The sequence below is a fragment of the Centroberyx gerrardi genome, chromosome 5 (assembly GCF_048128805.1).
Source record: "Centroberyx gerrardi isolate f3 chromosome 5, fCenGer3.hap1.cur.20231027, whole genome shotgun sequence".
In the NCBI taxonomy this organism is placed as follows: domain Eukaryota; kingdom Metazoa; phylum Chordata; class Actinopteri; order Beryciformes; family Berycidae; genus Centroberyx; species Centroberyx gerrardi.
The window spans coordinates 14910390-14927042 of record NC_136001.1 but is presented as its reverse complement, the minus strand read 5'-3'; the positions used below and the strand labels follow the sequence as shown (position 1 = coordinate 14927042).

The 16653-nt window shown below is 44.9% G+C and overlaps 1 protein-coding gene across 1 annotated transcript in view; it reads right to left on the bottom strand.

Annotated features, from left to right (window-relative positions):
• Nucleotides 1–16653, bottom strand: part of gli1 (GLI family zinc finger 1) — a 48299-nt gene that overhangs the window by 7093 nt on the left and 24553 nt on the right. The window contains exons 2-9 of the mRNA XM_071922684.2: nucleotides 5632–5742; nucleotides 3899–4131; nucleotides 2948–3049; nucleotides 2484–2682; nucleotides 1622–1784; nucleotides 1242–1349; nucleotides 667–807; nucleotides 348–497 (exon numbers count right to left, since the gene is read on the bottom strand). Of these exons, the coding sequence (XP_071778785.1) occupies nucleotides 348–497; nucleotides 667–807; nucleotides 1242–1349; nucleotides 1622–1784; nucleotides 2484–2682; nucleotides 2948–3049; nucleotides 3899–4131; nucleotides 5632–5702 (1167 nt within the window). The 5' untranslated portion in view covers nucleotides 5703–5742. The remainder of the gene's footprint in view (nucleotides 1–347; nucleotides 498–666; nucleotides 808–1241; nucleotides 1350–1621; nucleotides 1785–2483; nucleotides 2683–2947; nucleotides 3050–3898; nucleotides 4132–5631; nucleotides 5743–16653) is intronic.

Below are 16653 nucleotides of genomic sequence, written 5' to 3'. Positions count from 1 at the left end.
ACATTAAGGTCAGCCTTTCATGAAAACTGAACATATCAGGGAATACAGTGCATAACCTGGTTGTAAAATAAAAAAAAATATCTTTCAATATCCTTTTGTATAGGCCTCACTAAATACAAAGCACTTCACAGTTGGAGCTCTTGACTAATTCATTATTGACTTCATAATATTCCATGGCATGTTATGGACATACAGGATGATACATTTACATTTACTGCTTGTGAGTGTAAAAATGGAGATGAAAGAGAGAGAGAGAGAGAGAGAGAGAGAGAGAGAGAGAGAGAGAGAGAGAGAGAGAGAGACAGAGACAGAGACAGAGACAGAGACAGAGACGAAGAAGCACTCACTGTGCACTTGTGTGGCTTCTCTCCTGTGTGCCTGCGCATATGAACCACCAGCATGTACTGGGCTTTGAAAGGCCTCTGTTCCCGAGAGCACTCCTGCCAGTGGCACACAAACTCCTTCTTTTCTCCATGGATGTGCTCATTGTTGATGTGCTGTGGACCAAATAGGCAGATAGAGAGATCCATTCATGATCAGTGGGATATACTGCACATTCTTCCTTGGTTGCTCAAATACATCAAGTAGAATCAGAAAATGTAAGCTTGGATTCAGTTAAACCCACTTTAATCAATCTATCTATCTATCTATCTATCTAACTCTTACATGAACTAGCTGGTCTTGTGTGTCGAACTCCTTGTTGCAGCTCTCCCAGTGGCAGTTGGTTTCGTAGATGGCCTCTGGTTCGGGCTTCCCGTCCTCCTTGTCCAGGTCATCTCTGCCATCCAGAAGACCCAGGAGAGGGTCCTGGTGGTGGAGAACAGAAAGTCAAATCAGGTTGAGTTTAAGAGAAGAGTATACAAATAAAGGTGAAATGTTCATCTGTGCATTAATCTTAAAGTTAAAGATAATCACAACCAGAATCATTATTTGCAATTTAGATGTTCAAAGAAATTGATAGACACGATGAACCAAACAGTTCGACAATAATACATTTTGAAGACCTAGATGGTTGAAACTAGGGTTAGACACTGTGACATTAGACACTGACATAGATTTTTCTCATCCTCTCCATACAAGAGTTCCTTGATTTCTGGAAAAGCTCAGCCTTACCGCACACTTATTCACTCCCACATGATTATTTGAGTTTCACATGAGGAGCAAAACTTAAATTTAAATGTGTTTCACCTAGTGAGGGTGAAAACCACTTGTGTGTTGTGAGAACATGATTCTTCCTGTACCTGCGTGCCGGTGGAAGACGGACTGGCCACGTCTCCTTCTGACCTCTCCTCCAGGCTCTTCACATTAATGCCGTCCATCACACCTCCAAGCCCTGGCTCCGTCTTCAGCTAGACCAACAACATACGTCACATCATGATTTCTGTACTCAACAACTCAGTGATGACATTCATTTTGCTCCTTCTCCCTCTTCTTAAATCTGTTTCTCACTTGCACACACATTCACACATACAATTAGCACAGACTTCCATACTCGCTATCTTTCCCCTGCATCTCCTCCAAGCTTCCTGTCCATCTCCCCCAGCTGTTAGTAGCAGCAGGTGAACTGACACTTAAACGGCCTTGGCTGCTCTGTGTGAAGTGTGTGAGGCAACGGTCTTACGTGTCCGTGCTTGGGTGGAGCGTGGAGCCGGGGATTGTGGGGCGGCAGGCGGGGAGCTTGGCAGGGTGTGTGTCCGCCCAGAGGCGTCCCCCCGCCTCCTCCATACATGGAACCCTGCGGCCGCGACTGGTAGTTCATAGAGCTGGAATAACCCAGGGATGGACTGGGGAGCAACAGAGGACACAACAGTGTTACAACCCTAGGAGAATGCAACCGGTGAAATATTCAACATTCATTAACATTATTGTTTCCTCTCACATTGTCTCTTAAAACTGCCTAAATCTCCCTGTTTGCCTGACATCAGTGATGTTCAGGGCTGTTTTGGGTATCATACCATTTACTGTGGGTGTGGGCAGCAGTAAGCTCGGTTGTGGCTCCTTCCTGACTTTCCCCACGGGGATTAATAAAATGCTATCTTATCTTAAAAATATGGTTGAATTTCAGTATTGTCTGTTTTTTTAATTGCAGATTGCCTGCATTCACCGGCTGCTCAGCCTCAGGCTAGATGCCATTTGAAAGTAGACAGCTCAGCACGGTGAGTGACAAGAGTCGGAGCAGAAATGTGACAAAGTGAGGGGGAGGAGGGCGGGACTAACAATGCACATCTTGCCTCAAGATAAAATGTTGCATATTGTAGCTTTAAGGCTATTGTCACAAGAGGGAGTCCATCCCCATGTATTTCTCCCTAAAATCGCTTCAGGATTACATAATTGGAATATTAGCCAGATCACTTTGAATCAAATATTTTGAATACTAGACCTGTGACCTATTGAGAAAGGAGATAATAGATATAGATTCTGATATTTCTACTGACTTGCATCTGCATTATTTGAGCCAAGACTAGAAAGGAGAAATATCCGACCTCATGGCGCCTACGGAGAGATGGCCGTAAGAGCTGGCCCCGTTGGGGTTGCAGCGAGAGTTGACGAAGGCCACCAGAGAGTTGGGTGAGGTCCGGATGACCGTCTGCAGGTCTACACTGGCGTCAGACAGAGGAGAGATGGACAGAGCCCTCTTTTTACTGAGCTTCAGCATGGAACGAGGTGTGGAGAACCTCGAGCCTAAAGGGAACAGAGGAAACCAAGAGCAAAGAGGGTTAGACTGATCTTGAGACTAGAGAGACAAAACTGTACTTTCTTCCTTTCTTTCATTCTTCCTTTCTTCCTTTCTTCCTCTCTTTCTTTCTTACCTTACTACATCTTAATACAGGCCGATTTTTGAGTAGAAATCAGCTCACAGAAAATCGTCCAATGACAACACTGCTATTTAAAGGACACCTAAAATAGCGCAGACCACTTTCACACCAGACTGTGAGTGTTTCCTTACCATCCCCTGAGCCGATCTGATCAGAGCCAGGCTGGCCCTGGCAGAAGCTGTGATGAGAGGACATCATGTTGCTCTGGTTACAGTAGGGGGCACCATTGCCACCTGTTACACACCAGGAACAGACAGAAAGACCGTCAGCCAGATAGCAATTATGTCATTGGAAGGTTTAGGTAAATAGTCTATAAGTTTATGTAGGTAGTCTATAAAGTCTATAAAGCATCTGTAAAGTCTAGGCTTACTCTAATGGAAAGTGAGATAGCATAATCTTTTGGAGTCACATTTCACTGTCCTGATGGGTTTGCAAGTCTTTCTTTTTTTAAAGGAAATGAGCAAAAATAGTGAGAACCAATGAGGTACAGTTTGACACAAAGGGATTGTTACCCCATGCATCACCATCCACACAAATAATTTATTTTAAGTTGTTAAACTCTCTCCACACTTGGATCGCCTGCATGTGTAAAATGTCAAAGAGTAGGAGTACACATCTAGCATCACTAGCTATATACATTATTACTTAAAAGCCACAGAGACAGCTGTAAGGCGGAGAAGGGCACAGAGTATTGAAGGCAAAGGAGACAAGGCTCAGGCAGGATTCAGTCCTAGGCCAGCAGAGGTACATGTGGGTGCAGAGCAGGGATATTATCCACTGCCATCACATTTAAAAGGCAAACTAGCCTCAGTTCACTCTTCATATTATGAGATATTTAATATATATTTAGCTCTTTTTTGCCTTAGATAAGTTTACTGAACATCCACATTCATTTTCAGCAATTCTATAGTATAGTCTGTATAGTGATAGACACATTTACACCTGCGCTGCCCAATCCAACCAGTCCTCTATTGTTGTTGCTGCTGATGATTTCCACTAGAGAAAGAGTTTCTGTCTCTTTCTCAAATGCAAATTAATAGCAGCTGTAAGATTTAGGAGATGTAAGAGATACACTGACTCACCCTCTGTGGACGGCATGCCCCGGTGGCCCATCATACTGTGTGGCGGTGGGGCCTGAGGGGGCCTCATATACTGATCCAAGCAGGGGCCAAGCCCCTGTCCCGGTCCGGGTCCAGGAGTCATACTAGGGGTCATGGGATTGTACATGGCTCGGCAGTCCTGGGGAGGGCCATTGTGGAGTGGGCCGCGCAGTGAGGACACATCACTGTAGGGGGACCGGCCTGACGGGGCTAGGCTGGAAATATCAAGAGATGCAGTTGTAAATGACAAGAAAGACTCCTTAATTTAAGTGCAAAATAGCCACTGCAAAAAAAATGATCTGTGAGAACAATAGAAAACAAAGAATATGGGACAATTTGTTATTTTTGGTGTTTCATAAATTTCACAGCAACAGAAAAGACTCAATTGACAAAAAAGACAAAAGAAAAAATTGGTGTTAAATTAAGTTGGGACAGGTTCCAGCGGGGGAAAAGTATTCCAGGCCTTAGTATTTGAACCTACACAGAAAAGGTGAGGTGCATGGTAACAGTCAAGTTGACTTGGACACCACTTCTCCACTCTTGATCTGTTGTGATGTCTCCTACTCACCACTAGATGGTGCATAGCCCTTATTCTGGGGCACGATGTGGAAATTTACTCATCTGGGTTTTCCCCTACTAAACTAGAGAAGGGAAGCCTCATTGGAACTTTCCAGTCTTCTCATGAATTTCAATGTGTTCTCTGACCTTTCCTCTGTCTCACTGGCTAGTTCAAAACCTCTCTCTCCAGTTCTCTCCCTCTCTCTCTCCCTCTCTCTCTCTCTCTCTCTTTCTCTCTCTCTCTCTGTGTTTCTCTCTGTCTCTCCTCTCCTGTGGGGCAGACTTCATTCATCTATCCACCTTCTAAGTCTTCCTTTCAGTTCTCTAATTCTTTCACCACGACGTGTATTCCACACAGGAGCTTAATCTGTCCGCTCTAATCCACTGTGCTGGTTCCCCCCGACTTTACCTCCCTCCCACTCTCACTCCTTTCTCCCTCTCTATCTTTCTCTTCTCCCATTCATCCCTCCAGTTCTACCTCTCTCTGTCTCTCTCTCTACCCCCTCTGTCTTTTCTGTCTCTTACTATCTCCTCTTCTTTTCCCTCCTCCTCCTCTCCCTTTCTCTGTCCTACCCGCCTACCTTTCTCTCTAGCTCTCTCTCTCTCTCTCTCTCTCTCTCTCTCTCTCTCTGGGTAACCTGAGCGGGGCGCGGGGCAGTCATGCAGAGCGCAGCGGGGCCTGGTCAGCCTGTAATTAGCAGCTGTCAGAGAGAGAGAGAGGCCGAGTCCACCCGCAACCTGGGTGGCATTAGGAGGGGAGGGTTGGAGGAGGAGGAGAAGGTGGAGAGGGGGAGGAGTGAGGGGCTGAGCTAGAGGCTATATCCACAACAATTGCCGCAAGACCTGGGCTTTTGCACCCTCAGACTATCTGTGAATGTGACTAGAAAAGGAGCTAAGTTTGAGCCTATAAGTCTTGTAACAGCTATGCTCTCTAGAAAGTGACTGCAGTGATTTCTGGCTGTGTGTTGATTTAAAAAAAAAAAAAATCCAGAAAGGGTGAGACAAGTAGAGAGATTGTGGTTGTAATGCAGAGAGAGAAGCATGCAAGATATGACTCTATCTTGTGTAAAATAGTTGAATTTACCAAGATGGATTGAGGTTAAAATCCAGCTGCAGAGTAATGAATGAGGAAGTGGTGCATGTTGCTGTGGTCTTACCCTCTGGAGGGCTGGTTGGGTGAGGACTCATAGTGATACAGCCCCTGGTGTGGCTGCATGTCCACTGGCATTGGAGCTCTGAGATTGTTTGGCCTTCTGCTCCCTTACACCCTGGACAAGACACACAGAGACAAGAAAAAGGTTAGGGTGAGGACAGGAAAACCAAACAAACCCAACCCAAACCAACCAAACTACACCCAACCCAACCCTACCCAACCCAACCAAACTAAATCAAAAATGCTCCCTTGTGCCCTGGAAAAGAGAGCCATATAGACAAGAACAATTGTGGCGAGGAAAACGAGTAGCTAGGCTGTTAATAACAGACCAAACTAAGCCAAGCCAAGCCAAGCCAAATAGTTCAAGGGCCAAATAAGCTCCTTCTAACCTGCTTGACACGTACTCCTTTTAGAGGAGATAGACAGAAACAAGAACGACCAAGGTTAGGACCATTTCGGTACAGATTAAGAGTTAAGAGTTTATGTATTTTTATACAAAAGAAAAACAAACACTAATAGCTGGTGTTTGCAGGGGAATTGAAGGAAAGGTGTTGATAAACTGAATGTGATTTAAAGCTCAGTGGTGCTGTGGTTAACGTGTTAACCTGAGACTGAGAATTGGGGGGTGGTTGCACTTTAACAGCCTACTTTGAGAGCCCTCGAAAGCCTTTTGGAGGACAGTGTGTAATAGCAACTGTAGTGAATTCAGAGCAGAAAGAATCTGGAGCAATCAAATCATGCGTGTCTGTGCATTGTTCTGAAATCAAAATGAATCAACACCGCATAATCAGTGTGTGGGCTATGTGGTCGTCCCGTGTGGCTAGGCTGGAAAAGTACAATCCATTAACAAACAACACAGGTTGAATCCTTCTGCGGCCACCCATAGATAGAAATGTAAGCATCTACATTTCTATTTGTATAAATGTGTCAGCTACGTGGCATCTGTTACTATCATGAACATTATGGGCTGCCGCAGAGCATAGACACTGACTGAAATATAAAATTGCAACATAAGGTTCTCCTAACGACAAATTGATTCAGTGTGGGGATTTGACATGGAGTATCCGCACAATACGATAACTTTCTTGGCAGTAACATGTCATTATCCTGCAGAAATCATGTATTTCCATAGACATGGCCTGTTTTAATATTGTAACTACACAGAAAATGTTTCATGACCCTGGGGCATGGACATAATGTGTTTTATTTATCATTTTTATGTAAGACTGTTGTATAGGACTGCTATGTGTGCACTTAACAGAGGAGCATATAAGAAAAGAGGCACCCTAAAAATGGGTAAGTAAGATTAAATATTAGTAATATTTACGGCCCCATAGCCGATAGAGGTGGTTTGTCACAATCTCATATTTATAAATCAGATGGTGATGGTTAAATCCCATTGCCCGGATGCCACCAGAGGTGACTGTATAGGTTACGCGGCCTTGCGCAAGGCAGGTCATATGACGGTGTTGATGTGCCCTGACACGCTCCCACAGATTAGACAAGACCCTGTGACACAAACAATGGGCTTGGCTGTAATCTCTCTTCTCTAAACAAAACCCATGCACCTCACACACTGCCGACAGACACCAAAAACCTGCCGCGCCTCCTCTTCCTGGAAAGTAGCAATCAACAGGCTCGAGGGATGATACAGCAGAACATTGTTTAAAAATCAGGGTTTTGCCTTGAACCTTACTGGACTGAATTAGATAGAAAAGGGATGTTAGCCGCAAAATAAAAATAAAAAAAACAGCGAGGAGAATGGTGCAGCCTTTTGTGTGGAATAAGTATTGAGTAGGTATCTCTCAGCATGTGCAAGGTAATTCTAGCTGAGAGATCTCGCAAGGGAGCACCTGCTCATTACATTCAACCACATCACTGCAGGTACTAATAGTTGTAACTGTGGGCTGTTACATGATTAGAGAGGTAATTAGGACAAAAAATTACTGCACATGCTGATGTGACAGCAACCACAAAAGTAATTTTGTGTTCATACATACAAGTATCGATCTCTTGTCAAAATTCACATACTTGCATCATAGTTAACTAAGAAGTTGTTCATACAGCAATATCTCACAGAATAATTTTTGTTAATGTAGAATAGATCCTCCTTTTGATCTTAAATATGTGTGTGAATGTGTCTTTATTCCTGTTTTTTTCTTTCCTTTGCATGTCCTCTGTAACTCTTTTTTAAAAACAAATTTATAAATTAATAAATGAAGCTTATGAGTCTGCGCCTGACTTCCTAGCATTGCATTCATTTGTTCTTCACTACAGTCAGTGCCGTGCATGTGGAATCAAAATCTCGCATTGCTACTGTTCATGTGACAAGTGTTCAGATCCAAACTAGGAAAGCTGCTGTCCAGTGCAGATGAAAGCACTGTGGTCTGAGTGCAACAGGTTGCCAGGACTGTTATGTAGTAGCACAAGTGTTAAAAGGGCAGTAGGGACCTTTTTAAGCCCACAAGCCACCAGGGGGATTTGGTACTCGAAGATGGCGGGCGGCTAAATGACGTGGGCGGTCTGGGGTAATTGTGCATATTCAGCACGGGGCTCAGATGTGTGCATGATAATTAGCCGGAAGTGCTAAATAGAGATCTCGCCGGGCACCTCAGCTGTCCAGAACTAATAAATACCAGGAGGGGGGTCCCCAGACAGCAAGACACACACATACACACACACACACACACACACACACACACCTGTCAGTCTCGCCAGGGGGTAGTACGAGAATCCAGTGGCCACCAAGTCCACAGAGAATGTGTGTGTGTGTGTGTTTGTGAAAGAGCGAGTGTGCGAGTGTGAATATAGAAGTAGTATGCGTAAGCCCAGTGGCAGGTGTGTATGAGAGTGTGCAGGCGAGGGAGTTTGGGAGACAAGTGTGTTTGCATTGGAGCGTGTGTGTGTGTGTGTGTGTAGTGTGTGTATGTGTGTGTGTTAGAGAGAGTGTGTGTTTGACATGATAAATGGCAGTGTATCTCAGAGTAAGAGTGAATAATGTATGAGACCACCTGCACATAAGCAAGTTAGAATTTTATGAAAAATGTGTTTGCGAGCGTTTCTCCAGGGATAGAGAGAGAGAGACAGAGAGAGAGAGAGAGAGAGAGAGAGAGAGAGAGAGAGAGAGAGAGTGTCTGTGTGTTACTGTGGTACCTGTATGTTTGTGAATACACTCACTTGTGATATTGTAGTGTACTGTAACTGTAGAATAAGTCAACAGCATAAGTGTTTACAAACTCTGCGTGTGAAGCATGTACTGTATGTATGTACAGTATGTATGTATGTATGTATGTATGTATGTATGTATGCATCCATGTGTGCACGATGCTGACACAGGTGTCGTGGTATCCTGCTCTCTCCTGCTATTTTAGGTCAATATTTTGTGAGAAACGCTAAGGGAGAGGGAGTGACTTCACTCCCCAGTGTAATTTTGTGGTGCTGGGTTTGAGAGGGATGGGGCAGCAGCATATTAAAAACCCCAAGGCCATAAATCAAACGGCTAACTAAACAAGTCTGCTTTGCTGCGGCACGGTGAGCTGGGTAGGAACCAAGGACCTGAGGATGAGGACGGGACGTCCAGCCACTCTCTACACCCAAAAATTCCCCATTCAAACACTTCAAGCTCACTACCTCTGCACCACCACCGACCCCATACAAATAACCCAAACTCAACTGACATACATCACCAACCTGAGTCCTCCTCACCAGCATCAACCCTATACAGGAATGTGATCAAGTCAATTCAAAAAAGCAGGAAATAATGTTGTGAATGCAGGAAAACAGTAATATCCATTGGAAATACACAGGACTAGTGTGTAATAATGGAATCCTGCAAAAAAGAAAATAAAAACCCTGAGAGAAAGAAAAAAGTACCTGAGAAATCACATCTTTGCTGTACGAATATCCCATAATGACCTCTTCAACATCGCCAACCCAGGGATACTTAAAGATGACTAGCTGATTCATCATGATCTAGGAATCCTTTCAGTTCATCCAAAAAGCACTTTTTGGTTTGTGAGCTATGCTGGTCAATGTGGCTGCAAACCACTTCTTGGAAATATCAGAATTAAGCGCTTTGATAGATAATTATTTACTGAAACAGTTTTGAATGTACTGCATGTGATCAGAGAGACGTTTTTTAGACGCTGCACTAAGAAATAAAATAAAATCAAAATCTCAAAAACCAAAACAGTTAGGAAAATGGATTAAAGGGACTTTCAGTTCATGATAAATAACACAGGCTTTGCATTTTTGGTCCAGTAGGTTTTGGTTACTATCTCCATACTTGCCATTTCCATTAGACCCAATTCAATTGGCTAGGAGGACGTTTTTTGAACAAGCCCAGGCTAAGAAGTACTGGTTGTGGTCTGGTAGGCTTGTAAAAGTTCCATCCCTGCATATTTACTCCAAACCAACACATCCTACAACCAATAAATGAAATATGGGTTTGTATGGGTCTTCTCTGTAATTGACTGCTGCTCACTCATTGACTGTCAGAAACCCAACCACTGCAGAATCCAGCCAGTCAACAAAACACTAGCCAACTCTAACAGAGCAGATTTGGCCCCAGGTCTTACAGGGAATCAAACGTCACATAATAGTAAACCAAGAAAACTGAGTAAGGAAGATGTTGAGGCTTACAAGGTGTCAGCAAGGGCTACTCTGCACCAATACTAAAGATGCCACCAATAATCTGCCAATTGAAGTTCTAAATAGATCATTGGTGATCGGTCAATCGCTTTCAACCGCCTGATCACCTTATAAGCCTACATATGTTTTTTATGCTCATGTACCATTTTGCAGCAAGTGAATACTTTTTTCTGTTTTTATTGTTTAAATAGAGAATGGGGCCCATCTGTTCTTTGCTGTATTTAATTTCAAAATCGCCGGGAGCGAGGCACAGAGAGCATGCTTATTTTAGTTTACTCCTTTCTGAGCGGAGTGACTTTACAGTAAATTGTCTGATTATTGCATTCATTCACTATTTTCAACTGTTAATAAACACAAACAGCTCACATATATCAATTTCTGACACCGTGTTATGAATTTCATAGCCTATGTGAGTGATTTCATGTATTGGACAGAAGGCATAATGAAATGAATGAAAACTTTTTTGTATTGAGGCAGCATAACCTAATGCGTTTTTATAATGGCAGCAAGAGGTGAGTAAACATCTCAACTCAGTTTGCATTTGTAGTACACAAAGAGAAACACTGGTTTTCTTTTGTATGATTTGACCATTTGTGGCATTCCCATAGTGCTCCGGTCCTTCTCCCTCTGAGGAAGTCTCCAGAGAGGACAGATATTTCCACAGGTCACTGGTTCTGTTAGACAAAAGGCCTGATGCAGCCCCGCTCCGCTCCCTCTCCTCTCTGCTTCTACTCTCTTCTACTCTTGGGTGTAACATTAAACTATGGTTCTCACATGCCCCCTCCCCGTGTAAAAAGGCCATTTAATGACAGACCCTGTGTTCTTAACCTCATTTCTCTTCTACTCTGAGGTGGGAATGTGAATGTATTCGTGTTTGTGTCTTTGTGTGTGTGTGTGTGTGTGTGTGTGTGTGTTGGCTAATCTATCTATTGACTTAGACAAGATGCACACACACACATAAAACAGCGTACATAAAACTCCAACACATCTTTGGAACAAGTTGTGCAGTATAAACACCCATCTGAAAGTATTTTGTTCCTGTCTCTCTCCCCCACCCTCTCCCTCGTTCCCTCCCTCTCCTCTCTCTCTCTCTCCTTCTGTCGATCTCTATCTCTCTCTCCCTTTCACTCTTTCTCCCGCACCCTCTCCCTCATTCCCTCTCTCATTCTCGCTTTCCACTGCTATCTCTCGCTCCCCCCCCCCCCCTCATTCCCTCTCTCTCTCTCTCTCTCTCTCTCTCTCTCTCTCTTCCTCTGGGCTCATTCCTGCTCCTGCGACCTCTCCCTCGCCCCTCCCCCTCCTGGCGGAGCTGCAGTCGAGGTGGGTGTTCTCTGGCTGTTATGACTTGGGAGACGATAATGGCAGCTATAATGTAGCCAGCCGTTCCTGATGTGGCTGGGCTTGTGGGGGATTCTGTTGTGTTAGGGCCAGAGACGGAGGGAGGGAGGAGCGGGGAGAAGGAGGGAGAAAGAGGGCGGGGCTCGGGCCGGGAGCCAACCACAGCCGAGATTCTACCTCGTTTTCTTTTTCATTTGTGTCTTTTTTTTTCTTTCTCTCTTTCCTCACCCACCAACTTTTTCTAGCCCTGTTGTTTTCCTTCGGTGGTAAACTTTGTTTTTAAATTCTGCCTTTGTTTTTGTAACCCCCCCGCCCCAACACAGACCCTCTGCCCCCCTCCTCCCCCACCCTCCCCTGTATTTTTTACCCCTTTACCCAGACTCTGTGAATTCCTCACAGCTGCTGTAATGTGATGGGGGCCGATGGTGTGACCACCGAAAGGCCACAAGGCTGGAGACATCACTGTAATGTACAATAAGCTCTACTCACTGACCTACTGCAGGGAGGATTAATGTCACATATCTACTTACAAAATAGTGATTTTGACCTTTATTTAAACAGGTATTCCCAGTTAAGATTCAGACTCTCATGTTCAAGAGAGTTCCAACCAGAGAAGCAGCATTGTGACAAGCAAACAAGTTGCAGACAAACAATATTCAACTGGGATTAAAACAAGGCAGGTATTCTCAGTCTCAAAGAGAAAGGAGAGATATTAATGAAGTCAATCAGTAGAGTTTCTGCCTGCATGGCCACCCAAAAGTCTTAGGAGGCTTTGAGATCCATGCCATGTAATAGAGGCGATTTGATAAAAAATTATGAGAAGTACGAAAAGCCATCGGAATTCCAAAAATTCCAGTTCAGAGATGGAGTAGAATAGAAAAGAAAAGATATTGAAAGTTTGAGGAGGTGGCAAGTTTGTTGATAATGTTAGTTGAAATGTTGGTCCATACACTGCAAACCCTAAACCCAGGCTTCTTAAATCAGGGGTTGGGGACCCAAAACGGGTCATGGTCCTGCTACTGGCTTGTCCTCCCTCACATGATAGAAATACTACTAATGAGCCCGGGTTCAAGGGGGAGACTATAAATTTCTCATTTGGCAGCTGGGTTGAAAGAAAGTTGAAGAGCCCCTGCCCTAAACTAATGTTTACCAGGCTAGCACTGTGGTTTAATACAGTCAACACCATAACCCAAGTTTCAACCCCACTGATTCACACCTAACGTATCCCTGTACTGTAAACTGTGGGCCGGGGAAGTAGCGGTGCTGATTTCTCACTGCTGGGGTTCTCACCTTGTCTGAATGGCAGAATGAAACGTTGATCCCTTGTTGCTACACAGCCGGAGTGACTGATGACAGACATCGGGGCACTAGAGGACTTGAGCGCGCCTCTACATCGCTGTACAGTGGAACAAAGAGCGAAACGAACAGAGCAGAGTGGAGCAGAGCGGAGCAAGACAGACCGAACTAGAGTGGAGCAGAAAAGAGCAGAATGGAGCACATTGGGGAGCCCGTGCTGTGTTTTTTTTTTTTTTTTTTAAAGTGTAGGCAAGTTGACAAGGAACATATTCTCATTCAGAGCCATGAGAATTTATGCTGAGGGTAGTAGTTGCAGAGGGAAGGAGGGTTATGCACACATATATCTGGAAACTTGCCTGCACAGCCGTGAAGGGTGTGGAAAAGGGCAAAATACTACACAAATACGAGGACAGGAACAACTTCGAATGCAAAAAGTAACGTCATTTACTCAAGCTGTCTTGTATCCACCTATAATGCATTGCCTTAAGTGTGCATATATTGTACAGTCATGTTTATGTACGCATTTTCATTCTGTGCAACTGTTAGCTTGACTAAATAGTGTTGTTTTAGCATTAGAGGTGGTTCCCCTCTCCTTGCTTTCGTTTGCATGTACAACCACAGTTTTGTACTGCTGGCCGCGGAGCAGCTTCACTTTCTAAAGGGCAAGTAGATGATAACATTTAACATTCACTCTCACCTAGATTCGCTCAGCCAGCGCAGGGATTTCAACCAACAACCTTCAGGTCTACCATCAGGAGAGACGTGGTGCTACAGACACACGAGAGAGTCTTTCCTTTCTCTCCGTTTCCCCCTAACCCTCTATTCCTTCACTCCTCCAGCATTCCCCATTCCCACTTTTCCTCCCTCCTCTCTCTAGGCCACCCACCCGCCATCCTGCACATACCTGTGGTTTCCTGTACCCCGCTCCTCTCTTCTCCTCCCTCCTCTCTCCTTACCTCCAGCCTCTTTTCCACCCTCTCCCTCTCTCCAGCTCACCCCGCACACCTTCCTCTCCTCCCTGTCTACCATGTAGCATCGAACTCCTGTCTCGTCTTCCCTTCTTCCTCTGTGTGTATCAGCAGCACCGTGTATCAGGTTAGTAACGCGCTAACCACAAATATCTCTTTGAACTCCTTTTAAGGAGGAGAACCGGGGGAAACAGGGGGAGGAAAAAAAGAGGGAGGGAGGGATGGATGGAAGGATGGATAGAGCAGATGAGGAGCGGAGAGGTTGATTCACACAGCTGGCTCCCAGCTGTAGACCGAGGCAGCACACACAGAACGGCTCCATCTATAAACAACTGGGAGCCCAACCCCCGTTTTGAAAAAAGAAAAAAAGAAAAGAGCTTTGTCATCATAAATCCAAAAAAGCACTCGTCTTCACCTTCACCAGCGCTCCTGAACCTTGCCCAACTGCTTGCCTTTCTTTTCCTCTCATCCCTTTTCCAGCTTACTCATGTTCTACGTCATTTTCTGTCCCGGCCTCCCTCTCAGGGTTTTTGTCTCCGTTTCTCTCTCTATCCTCCCATCAAGGCCTTTCACCTATCACCCGTCCACTCAGTCCTGCATCAGCCCTATACCCTATAACACACCAGCAGAAGGAAACTGTCCTATGCGAAGAAACTCACTGGAGCCGGCCGCAGCAAACCACTGAAACAGGGACCAGCACCAGGGAACAAAAACCAAATAATAATCTGTTCGGTTTATAGAGAGACCGCAGTGATTATAAGAAAAATAATAATCCTAACAGTCTTGGGTGGGCAGGCGATATTTATAGCCGGCCTGTTGCTACTTATATTCCATAGCAGTATAACACAGCTGGGAGCGAGGGAGGAGAAGAGGAGGTGGAAAACTTGTGAGGAAAGAGAGACAGAGGAAAGAGAGACAGAGGAAAGAGAGACAGAGGAAAGAGAGACAGAGGAAAGAGAGACAGAGGGGCTCCAGGAGGTGGGGAGGGTGGATACCTAATGCATGTGTGTGTGTGAAAGAGAGCAAGAGAGAGAGAGAGAGAGAGAGAAAGAAAGAAAGACAGGGGCAGAGAGGAAGAGACAGTATATGAGCGTGTGTGTTGGTGTGTTTATGTGTGTGTGTGTGTGTGTGTGTGTGTGTGTGTGTGTGCAGTCGGTGTGTGGGAGAAACCGCGGCGCAGCCCTTCTGAATGACTATGGCAGCAGAACAGGCCTGCAGGCCACCAGACACACACAGTGACCACAGCTCTCAGTGCCTGTCTTTCACTGTTTCTCACACAGAGGAAACAAGGAGAAATATGGCTCAGACAAGACAGGCATCAAGACGAAAGGGGCGGGAGCAATCGAGACATGGAGCTGTACACCGTTCTCTCATTTTGCATGGAATTTATTGCCTGCTAACTTTTCAGCGCGGGGCTTTGCTTCCGGGTGTGAATGGTCTATGGCGCGTGCCTGATCACAACAGCATGGACAGACAGGGCCGTAGATCCTACAGATCTCAAGGCAGGGAGACGTGCAGAAAGGCAGACAGACAAATGCAATGATTGGCAGGCAGACAGACGGACATACAGACAGACCAACAAAAAGGGCAGAAGTTCAGACAGTTCAGCAGAGGCAAGAAGCTTAGAAATACGATGGACAGGCATTCTGACAGACAGACAACTCGCCAACTCATAGGAAGGACAGAGGATTGTAGCCCGGAAGCAAAGGGCAATTCAGGGCTTCTCTCCACTAACAGCCATGTTATAAAGCCCACTTTCTGTCCCCTTCGACTCTTTTTTTTAAAAATTGATTAATATATCATATAACTTGATACAGGTCTTGTCATTCAAATATTTCTCTTCATCAGTAGTCAGGTCATTGCATGACCATCAAGAAGAGACTTTGTTTAGGTCCAATGCTAACAGGCCATATATTTCGACATATAGTTATGACGTCAGCTTCAACGGCTGCCAGTGTTTTAGAAAGCGGTAACTGGCAAGCGTTAACTGATTAGCTAGCATCTGAAAATGCTGAAAAATTGCAACAAATTCCCACAAAACACCTCTCTTCTGCTTCCCTAAAAATCGTTGTGTCACAACATGCTTTCGTTAGCTGGTGTTAGCAAGTTAGCATTTTGGGTGTTATACAAAACTTGCTTCTAAATGGCAGTGAGCAAGTGCTTCATCCAGAGAAAGCTGGGCTCACCAACGTTTTTCCTTCATCACAGACCGGCCAGGCTGATAAACATGAGCGCTCTGTGTGCAGTTTCTGACAACACCTTACAGGATTTCTGGATATTGAAGCCAAGTAATTGAAAAAGTTGCATCTTACTGCCATTTGGGGCCGCCAACGTACGAAGTTGCCCAGTGCAGCTTTAACAAAAAAAAGGCAAACTACCCTATTGTAAAAGTAGAGGTCAGATGTAAATGTGGATGGATAGTCAGGCTTAAGGCTCAGTTATTAACATGAGCATGACTCTGTCAGGGTCCTTGATCAGAAATCCCAATACTTGAAAGAAAGAAGCTCTGTTCTAAACTAAAGCTGCTGCAACGACAAAGTTCTCTCTCTCTCTCTCTCTCTCTCTCTCTCCTCCTCTCTATCACTCCCTCTCTCTCTCTACTCAGCATGTAAATTGTACTTGAATTTGCCCCAGCAGCTGAACACACATGTTGAGACTTGTCTTCATCAGTTCACAGTTGTACAATGAAGGGGGCGCACACGTGTGTGTGTGTGTGTGTGTGTGTGTGTGTGTGTGTGTGTGTGTGTGTGTGTGTGTGTGTGTGTGTGCGCGTG